General features: G+C 57.6%; 2 protein-coding genes across 2 annotated transcripts; both read right to left on the bottom strand.

Moving 5' to 3' along the window:
• Positions 1 to 3,876: 3,876 nt before the first annotated feature.
• Positions 3,877 to 5,178, bottom strand: LBRM_30_3340 (UV excision repair RAD23-like protein; the record flags this gene model as incomplete). The annotated part of the gene is made up of 1 exon (XM_001566908.1): positions 3,877 to 5,178. One exon carries the CDS (start codon positions 5,176 to 5,178, stop codon positions 3,877 to 3,879), a length of 1,302 nt encoding a protein of 433 aa, XP_001566958.1.
• A 1,172-nt stretch (positions 5,179 to 6,350) lies between these two features.
• On the bottom strand, positions 6,351 to 9,464 carry LBRM_30_3330 (conserved hypothetical protein; the record flags this gene model as incomplete). Its single annotated transcript, XM_003723159.1, has 1 exon — positions 6,351 to 9,464. The coding sequence occupies one exon, from the start codon at positions 9,462 to 9,464 to the stop codon at positions 6,351 to 6,353; it is 3,114 nt and encodes a 1,037-aa protein (XP_003723207.1).
• Between the last annotated feature and the right edge of the window lie 879 nt (positions 9,465 to 10,343).

Here is a 10,343-nt window from a genome sequence, read left to right as displayed (position 1 = left end):
CTGCTTCGAGCGGCGCTGCTGCCTGGCGAACGAGGGGGAGGGGGGTGCGTGCCTGGATCGCCTGCCCGCATATGCCACGACAGGGGGGGGGGGGGGGGTGCTGCCATGAGCCTGGGGCGGCAGGGGCAGTCCGCCTTCGACTGAATCTGCGCGCCTCTGACAGGCGTCAATGTGTCAAGCGGGAGGGCCTCGTGCATAGGCGTGTGCCTACGCCCAAAGAGCTCATCGCTTGTCTTTGTGAAGGGGCACATGGAGGTAGTAGCATGTCCCCGACGGTGTAATCCCACGCGGCGCAGGGTTATTGTGCGTAATCAGAGCACAATTTGCACAGTCATTGCGTGAGATACAGTGTGATTCGCGCTTCGAGCGACCCGTGAACCTCACGTGGCTTGTCGAGCACAGCGCCGGGTCTGTCGCCATTATAGGAAACACACGTAGGGACAGGGGTGCCAGACTGCTAACCATGCAGCAGGCAGTACATCATCTGCACTCCTTGGCGTCGCTGCCGTTCACTCGCCGCTGCAGGAATTCAAACAGCGGACAGGTGCTCATGCGGAACAGGACGAGCATGCTTTCCTCTCCCCTTTTAAGGCACAGCATCCTTGTTTTCTGGTGTGAAGTGGTAGCCGCCAAGTAGCGCTTCTATCAGCGTGCCGCATCGCGTGGCACGGTGGCTGTGGGATGTCAGCCTGTTGTCGAAGGCCGTTGACCAGGCCCGCAATCCATGAAGTAAAGGGAATACGAAGACCAGAAAGAGAAAACAAAGATACCGAACAATAAACGCAAGTGGGCATAAAGGAGTCGCACTGTCTGCCGCAAAGTTGCGAGAGGGGGAGGGGGCCAACGAAGAAAAACTAAAGGGAGAGACAAGGATGTTTGTCAAGCGCTTGCAGCGCGTTGAGGGGCTTCCCACATGCACCAGGGTGCCAAGACGCTACTTCCCCATCACCGGCGGAATGCTCGCACAGGTGGCTCTTCCCTCACCACAGTATCTTCGATACGAGCTTCTTCCGCTATTGTAGTTTGCCTGAGGTACGCACCGGCGGTGCTGTCGACGACCCCACGGGTACAACTGAGTTCTACACTCACCGCTTCTGCTTCAGAAACTATAGTGACCCCAGTGGCCTGCCCCTGACCTCTCTTCTGCAGTTGGTGGTGGAGATTTTACAGGAAGTATCAGACCAGCGGGATGACTGACACAACAACCCGGCTGTACCATGTGCTCGAAGGCAGAGCAAAAAGTGGCACCCAAGTAGGAGAAAACGGCCAAAGTGGCGGTGAAGCAGAAGAACGGCTACCGGAAGGCTCCCAGCACGTCGGCGGTGGTGTAGTACAGCCGCCACATGAGCACACAACCCCGATGAAGGCAAAAAGAGTGCTGAAAGAGATGAACTCGCCGTGTATGTCGACAGGCAAGGTGTGGGTGACAAGGGCGCCGATGACACCGGAGCTGATGGTGACCGCCACTGGTGTGTACCAGCGAGGATGCACGCGAGAGAGGGACAGGAAGATCCGGCTCTCTTTTCCCAGGGTTAGTAGCAAGCGCGGCATGGCAAGGAACGGCATCGGAATACATCGAGGTTCATCTTTCGATGGCACCTGCGTCGATAAGCATGCTCAGCAGGAAGGGTACGCGCACGTGCATTATCGTCTTGGTCACTGAGCCATCGATGTTGAGCAGCTGGTAGCCCAACATCCCGCTCGGGACCAGCGTCCCCGCACAGCAGCACAAGGGGCCAATGCAGAGCGGCACTCTCAACTCGAGGATTTGCCGGCAACACATGACAGCGACGCTGGTGCGTCGATTGGGCCAAAATTATCGAGGGTGTGCGAGAGAGTGAGTTTGCTAGGCAAGTACCTAAAGTAGGAGATGAAGAACCAAAAGAAACGGAGCTTAGCGATAAGGAGAAGGTCCATACTACGTGGGAGACCCAACTCATGCATATGGCCTATGATGTGGGTGCAGTCGCAGGTTGTGGTCACGCCACCACCGCCTCTCTCGTCATCGCCACTCTTGTCCGCACGTCCACATTATGAGATATGATGCATAACTTGAGGAATAAGCAGGGATGGCACGAGAAGTGAATACGACACAAGGTTGAAAGAGGGGGAGCAGGCACGGACAGGCAATCCATGCGTTAGACGCTGCTCACTGCACCGCCATCTCGGCACGAAGTCGACAGCAAGAAGATAGAAAGCGAAAGAGAAGGAAAGGTCAGGAAGGTTACCGAGACCACGGAGGTGGCAGAGAGAGAATGAGTGTTCGAGTGAACAGCTAACTGTGCGTGCGGCGTGTCGCCTCACCGTCGCGCACTCCCACGACGTCATCTTTGAGAACCGTGAGGAACAGCAGCCTAATGAATATTATTCTCCCACAAGACAAGGTCTCCAGCCTGAGATACACATACACGTATGGATGCATGCCCTGGGCCCCCCCCCAGCATGGTACTGCAGAGCAGCTGTGAGATCAATGCAGGTAGATTACTTTGTCTGTGTTTCCCTGCCCATCGGTTCCCATCTACCATCCTAACTCTCACTTTCTGCGGCCTCACCGCCCTCTTCAACTTTCCAAATGAAACACGTCATGCATAGCACCCGACACAGCTGAGCGGCAGGGCGAATGAGGCGGCGCTGTGCTCAGAATGGGCTGAAGCGTGTAGAAGGCCACAAAGGAGGGCATCTGCTAGCGCGCATCGCGCCGTCCTCGACGCGAGAAAAAACTTGCGTGACCTGCACAGGTGAGACAGACACAAAAAGAGAACGAAGGTCCCACAGCAATGTTACCTTTTTTTCCTTCAGCGTGCCCATTCTCTGCCACACGTGTGTTCAACCCCCACTCTGCCCCCGGACCTGTCAGAGACCCATCACCTGGTACGAAGCAGCCGTAGACACGCAGCACAGCAATACGCCGACTCGGGTGACCTCCGACGCAGGAGTGGGCAGAGTTTGAGGCAGGGACTGTGTGCCGGTGACTGGCAGCCGTTCCCATTATGCGGGTAGTCACCTAGTGCATCCCTCAGGGTGGCTCAGGTTCCCCACACCAGCGGGCGGCGTGAGATGCATTCGAGCCACGCTACCACTCTGCCCATCATGCAGATGGTACATACGTGTGCAGGGTAGCAGGTCGCTCCCAGGCCACGCCGTGCAGAACTCGACCGCTGGCATCAGTAGTGATACATCGTTCCGGCCTCCTCACGCCGTAGATGCCTGACCCTGCCACCACCAGAGGTGGCTCGGCCTTCAGAGGGATAGAGAGGGGGTTGTTTGGCTTGCTCACAGGGCGTGGGGTACGGGTCCGCGATACCCCACGCTGAGGTATCCCTCGTCCTCAGGGTCGCCGTGGGATGGGAGAAATGAAGAAAAGTGCAGCAAAAACGAACACCAGCGTCTGCTGTCTTAGCAAGACGACGCAACGAGACTACAAACAGTGAATTGCGGTGCACGGCGGCGCAATGGTGGAACTGAATGAAGGTCGCCCCTTGGTGCCTCCATGCAATGAATAAAACACAAACCGACAGGTACGCACAGATGCACTAAAGCACCTCCAGCCAAGCACGGCAAGACACCCGCAGCTCAAAAGGAGACTCAACGAGAGAGCTCGATAAAGCGGAGAAGTGGCAGGGTGCGTCACGGCGCTCTTCCTCGACCTCTCTCTCTCCTTCCCAGCCACCCGTCACTTCTGCGACTACAGCCACCGCATGAAGCACAAAGTAGCGTGAGACTCACATCACAAGACAACAGAAAGGTCGGCAAAAGTGAAGAAAGAAAGTATGGATACAGATATTCAAGAGAAAACAGTGCCAGAGGAAGATATGCACAAGCAGCAGTCTAACGAGTATCAAAGATGACAAGAGCAACTACCCCTCCTTCCCTTCATCACTGCTCATCCTCGTAGTCCTCCGCCTCCTCGTCGGCTATTTGGGTGGCAATCTCCGCCAACAACTCTGCCGGAACACCACCGTGCTCAAACAACACACTCGCCGCTACCTCTTGATTGCGCTGGGTAGCAAGGTAGACTAGCACAGCGCTCTGCTCGTCCCACATGCCACCTCCTAACTCAACGAGCTGCTGAACCGCCATGCGATCCTCGGCAGTCAGCTCGACTCCAGCCTGCAGTTCGTTCATGAAGCTGCCCTCTTCCGTGTCACCCACGACAGCCTCTGCCGTCGGCGACGCGACGGACCCGGGTGGAGCATTCGAAGTCCCTGGCTGCCCTGCCTCGCCCATGATGGAGAGGAACACCTCCGGATTGCGCTCGATCTGCTCGTACACGGCCGGGTGCCGCAGCGCAATCTGCTGCATCACCACTGGCAGCGTGTCCGTGTTTTGGTTGTACAGGGTACGGATTTCGTCAAACTGTGGGATGCGCGAGAGGGCGTCGCGCATCTCCGACGCGGCGGTGGATAGCGTAGCTGCGGAAGCAAGAGAAGTTGACACGGGTACAGCCGCGGTTGCAGAAGATGCAGACGGATTCGATGCTCTTGGGGCCTCGGCGGGTGCGGCAGGAAGACCGTGGGACGTGAGCTCCTCCACAAGGTGAGGAGGAATGCCGTCAAAGAGGTACTCCACGGCGCGATCGACATTCATGAAGGCGGCGCGTAGCGCCAAGGCAATTTGATTGCGGTCCTCGAAGCCCATTGCCGCCACCTCGTCGATCAGGTTGGGGGCCACACCATAGATGCTTGCTGCGGAGGCAACAGGAATAGCAGAGCCAGCGGGGGGCGTAGGAGCGACAGGAGCAGGAGCTGGAGCTGGAGCTGGAGCAGGGGCTGGAGCTGTAGCTGGAGCTGTAGTGGCAGCAGGAACAGCGGGGGCAGCTGAGTCGGCGGTGGACGTCGTGGTGGAAGCAGACGTGGGCATCGCCGGCGGTGGTGCAGTAGCAGATAGAGGTGCGCTAAACTCAGGCGCCGCCTCCGTCTTTTGCGGCTCCGCCGATGGCATGCTCGCCGGTTTCGGGATCTTTCGTTTGCGGCCGGCGAGCACAAGAAAGTCGTTGTCTTTAACTCCAGCATCTGCCAGAATCTTGCTGTCCTCCAGCACGGCACCGTTGAAACACAGCCGCAGCGACGCCGGCTCGTATTCGTCCACCAGCAGCTTCTTCACATCGAGAATCGTCGAGGTCGCCTCCACATCCACCTCGTGCTGCTTTCCAGTAATTGTCTTGAGAATTACTTTCATTTTGTGTCTGCGGGTGTGTGCGTCACGGATGCCAGTGCGCCAAATCCTGATGCCACTTTGACCTCCACGATGTGGAAGAGGGCAGAAAGCAGCGAGGGAAAACGGGAAGCGAGAAAAGTGGAACTGGTGCCAGGGCTGCTCCCGCTGTAGTGGAAATACGTCTGTATGTACGTGGAGGGGGGGGGGTGAGTAAAGGCAGGGGTTAAGAGAAAGGGAAGAAGAGAATAAAACACATAGGCCGGGCAGCACCACGACAGGACCCTCACAAGACACACACACACACACACACGTGAAGAGAAAAGAGTAGCACAAATGAAAAGACACAACTCCTGAGACAGAGAGAAACGCCGCGCCAGCACGGAGGCGAAGGGCAAGTGCAAGGGAAGAGGAAGAGCGCGGGGTGTGGAGTGGGACGGGAAGAAGCGGGAGAGATGGCAAAGAGACCAGGGGAAGAGTGAAAAGTAGTACAGAGTTAGAGAAGGAGGGAACACGGGGAACGGAGCAGATATGCTGAAGCGTACCAATCTCATCTGAAGAGAAACACCGACGAGAAAAGTGGGAGGGGAGTGTTGCACCAACCAAGAGGAGGTGTAGAGCAGCGCTCGCGCATCGAGGCACCTGCACAAATCTAGAAGCAAATTCAAGCATGAACAAGGCACCCCCCCCCCCCACACACACACGCACACTTTCCTCATGAGTCATATGCTAGGAGAAGGGCCTCTGAGGGAGAGCTCGACTCTGCTGGACAAGAGCGTCACGCTGCGCTCGTCCACGCGCGACTGTTGCCTTCTTCGGTCTTCTTTTGCGGCACTGAACTATTTCGGCGCAAACCGCTGAAAAAGCGAAAGAGCCAAGAAAGAGGTCGACTCACTGGCATGCCCGCACCACCTCGGACAAAGTCCGAAGCCCAAAATACAGAGCCGATAAGAATTAAAAAAAAAAGTGCCATCGGGAAGATACTCCACAAGATACCGACTGGCCAAACGAAGGGACACCACAAAGCCACACGAGGTGGCAACAGAGGGAAGCGCACGTGCTTCGTCATGTTGGTAGTGTACATCAGTGGATCAAGTGAGTAAAAATGAAAAAAAAAAAGACTAAGGGTGCGCGAAAATTACGCCGAAAGAAGGGAAGAGGCGACGCAAGACATGCATCGCCTTTCCCTGTCAAAATCAGATTGGCGGCAGCTTTTCGGGGTCGCGTGCAGATGCTGCTGTCGCCGAGGTGGGGGCACGCCGCTCGTACATGCGCCACAGCTCGTCGTACGTGAGTTCTGTTGGCGAGGAGACGGCGCGTGGTGCCTGTCTGCGCCGGGCTACGTGCACTAATGACCTATGGGAACTCGCGCGATCCATTTGCAAGCGCCGCGACAGAGTTGTTGACTTGTTGGAGGAGCCAAAGGACACGTACAAGTACCGGTCCATGCCGGAATCCAGCCAGCTCGCCTCACCATCATCATCTCCATCACTGGAGTCCACTCCGCACACTTGACCGGCGGCAGAGACACGAGTCTTGTCTACACTGCAGTCCAGGGCCCCTCGGCTACCCCCTGCGACATCTGCTGCTGCCTGCCGCACCAGCACGCACTTGCCGGTCGCCGACGATGCAGACCTCTCCAGCAGCAGCGCACGCTGCTCACGCTGGCGCTGGCGCAAGAGGTGCTCGTAGGCTGCGTTGTAGCTTTGTGTAACACTGCGCGCCAGGCACACGCACTTGAGCACGTACAGCAAGGTTGTAGTAGAGCACTGCACTACCTGCCCCTCAATGTGGTACTGTACGAGGCCGGTGGGGGAGTTGTGCGGGAAAGCGCAGAGCACCTCTTCCTTAGTTTTGGTCACCACCATCCAAGCAGAGACAGGGAAACGCAGGCGAACGGTGGCGGGCACAGGTCGTCGAGTCCCAGTCTTAAGGATACCGTCGAAGAACACCAGCGACCCTACCGCCGCCCCAGCCATCAGGGATGCAGCGGCACCGCCAGCGCTTCTCTCGGGCGCACCGTCCGCAATATCATCTTTTGAGACCAACGCCGTCACTGCGGTCTGCGATGCATCAGGGGTGGTCAAGGCGACGCCGAACAAGTCTTCCTTTTCTAGCGTTTGACCAAAAGAGCGCTCTGCGGCGATGAGAAGCGTCGCAGACGGCATCCAGCCTCGCAGCTCGGCCTCTCGCATCGACCCGGCCCCCAGCAACGCTGCCAAAGAGAGCAGACACTGCAGGCAGTCATCGGAGAGGTTGTGGCGGATGTAGTGGGACTGCGTCCGACACAAGGATCCGACGGTGCTACGGAAACGAATGCGGTGAAGCCGTCCACCTGTTCCGCTCGGATCCACCTCCAAGGCCACCGACGACCCATCGACCTCACTGGGTGATGATAAGACTGCCATTCCAGCTGGTGGAACCACCAACGGCGGGAACTTCATGTACGCGCGCTGTGGCACAAACAGCTCGGCATTGAAATGCATGCGCACCCGCGACGGCGCACCGCCATGCGCCTCCACAAAGCTGCCAAGCTGACTGAGTATATGCTGTACTTCAAGCACCGTTGCCTCAAAGCACCACAGTCGCTCTTCCCCGTCTGCAACCTCGAACCCGCTGAGACCTGGCGGCGAGTATACCTTTAGCTCGTCTGCGAAAGACGGCGATGGCGAAGCTGGCATGAGGTCAGGTGGAGCAGGGCATCCGATTGACTTTCCCGCCTTGTGACTCCTCCCGTCGCTCCTCGGTCGCCTTGACGACGCAGAGGCGGTCGGCGCCGCGGCGCCGCGGCCGTGCGTGGCGCTTCTGCGCCTCCCAACCGCCTTTTCCTTCTCCATGGCTTCGGTGGGAAGCGGCGGTGGTGGCGGTGGCGGCAGGTAAAGCTGCACGTCCTGTGTCGCGGGAGGCAACGCCGTAACCTCGCGCAGAAGAAGAGTGAGAAAGTCAGCCATCCACGGAGCCGCATACGGCAGGTGCACAAGAGCACGCGTCAGAAAGGCCTTGCGCGGCAACGGCTGCCCCTCCTTGTCAACATGACGCAGGGGGGGAAAGGGCTGGAAAAAGTCGAGGTGCACGGAAACGCTGCAGCCGGTGGTGAGACATGTGCAGTCCTTTGCAAGGTCCACGGTGGTGCGGCCAGGCAGCAGCTGCACCGTCTCACAAAAGTGCGTTTGATCGTCTGTCAAAAAGTCGCGCACCAAAAAACTGCCGCTGCCAAGTAAGACCTCTGTGCATCCCCCCGGCAGTACGGAAGCGCCTACAGCTTCTACCGCTGTCCCCTGCGCATCCATCTCAAAGGATTGCCATAGCGACACCTCACATGGGGTGCTGTAAAGCTTCCGGTACACATCGAGAGGCGTGCCCAGTTCATTCAAAAAGAGAACATGATCATGGAAAGTGGCTGTCGGACTGCGTGGCGGGAACAAGGGCGGCGCAGCAGCCTCCTCAGCGGAAATTGCAGGTCTGATCGGCAGCACAGGTACCGTCACGCGTCCCCCTGCTAGCGAAACACACGCACGCAGGCGACGGCGTGAGTTGGCAGTCGCGGCAGCAGCCGTGTACTTCGTAGATGAGGGATCAGATGTGGACGCCACGGTGGGCAGTCCCACGACACCATACAGACGCACCAGCACTGGGCGACACTGAGACATGCACTGCGCAGACAGCAGCAAATCACGGCACTGCACTCGGAAATTCAGGTAGTCGTTAGCAACGGTTAGTGATCCCGCGGTGAGCGCCACAGCGACGTCCATTGTCGAACTTGTAAGAAGCGGGACAAGTGAGAGTGCCGTTCCCCCAATGTGGCGGGCCCCGTCGGGGAGAGTGGTGAGTCCGGCTGTTGCCTTTCCTTTGGATTTTGGAGCAGTAGTTGCCGCGCCTTGGTGCCGTTTCCCCGCCACACCGCCCGTCTGCTTGTCGCCGGCTTCGTTGACATCGTCGACTCCTGGGAGGGCGTACACGTCAACGCGATTGGCCTTGATATCATTAAGTAGTATATGGCGTGCAGTCGGCATGCTTACCGGGACCGTTTGCTTGACTAAGGGGAGCAGTGGGGGTGCAGCAGACAGTTGCTGCTGAAGGGGCTGGTGTTGGCCGTCAGCGCCAGCGTCGCTGTTGGAATCGATCAGCAGCTGGTGAGGAAGAATGAAGTGATCCTGCTGGAAGAGTCGTAAGAAAACCAGCACCTCTGGAGCTGCTTGCACATCCACGTCCCAGTGCAACTGCACCTCCAGCAAACGCTCCTCTTCTGTGAAACCCGGCGGGGTAACCGCAGACGTCAGCGCCTTTTTCGCCTTTTCCTTCTTGGGCATTGTCAAAGGCGAATCACGCGAAATGTCTGGAATGCGTGTGTGTGTGTGTGTGTATGCGGGAGGGGTGTATGGGTAGGTGGGAGTGTGTGTTCTCCATTAACAGACGGCAAAGGAGAAGAGATAAAGGTGGATACCTCCCAAGCGGCTGGTGTGCGTAAGCGATACGAGACAAAGGAAACCCACACCAGCTGACGTGATGATACGCACGGTGGAGCGAAAGGCGCAAGAGTTCCAGCGAAAATTGCGACAGGAGCGCAGCGGAGTGCTGGTTGCCGGTCGTTGAAGAAGATCAAGAAGACAGCGAAAGGGAGGCGAGGGAAGAAGGGGGATGACAGGAAAGGAAAAAGAGATGCGCAGAGGAGATTCAGTTCCACACGTTCGACTTTCGTCGTGTGCACATATGCACATGCGGCAGTAGCAGATGCGTCGGGGTCAATAGTAGCAGTGGTGAGAGACGGCACTGGTGTACAAAAAAGAAAGGGACTTGACAAGAGAAACAAATAGCCACGCTCTTGTTCTCGCCCTTTTTTTTAGCAAACTTCCTCCACCCCACCACAGGACTCCAGTCGTGGGGGAGGGGGGAGGGCCCTGTCCGCGAATCAGCTGCAGGCGTGTTGGTAATTTTTTTTGGTGCCAGTGATGCAGCTGGTGTGTTCTACAACTGACTTTTTGTTTGGTCTTGTTTTTCGTCACCACCCTCTTCTACGTACATCGGTGAGCTCGTGCGAGAGGCGGGTTGGTGAGCATGTGGTAAGAAAGCAGCCAACCGCAGCGAGAGACAGACGTTCCGCCCATCGCTGGCACCGTCGTTGTCATCGTGCAGTACAAAGCCAGAAGACACATGAACGAAAGGACAGGGAGAAAAGGCACTCAACCACA

The sequence above is a fragment of the Leishmania braziliensis genome, chromosome 30 (assembly GCF_000002845.2).
Source record: "Leishmania braziliensis MHOM/BR/75/M2904 complete genome, chromosome 30".
Lineage (NCBI taxonomy): Eukaryota > Euglenozoa > Kinetoplastea > Trypanosomatida > Trypanosomatidae > Leishmania > Leishmania braziliensis.
The sequence above is the reverse complement of the archived record's forward strand: the minus strand, read 5'-3'. Positions and strand labels throughout refer to the sequence as shown.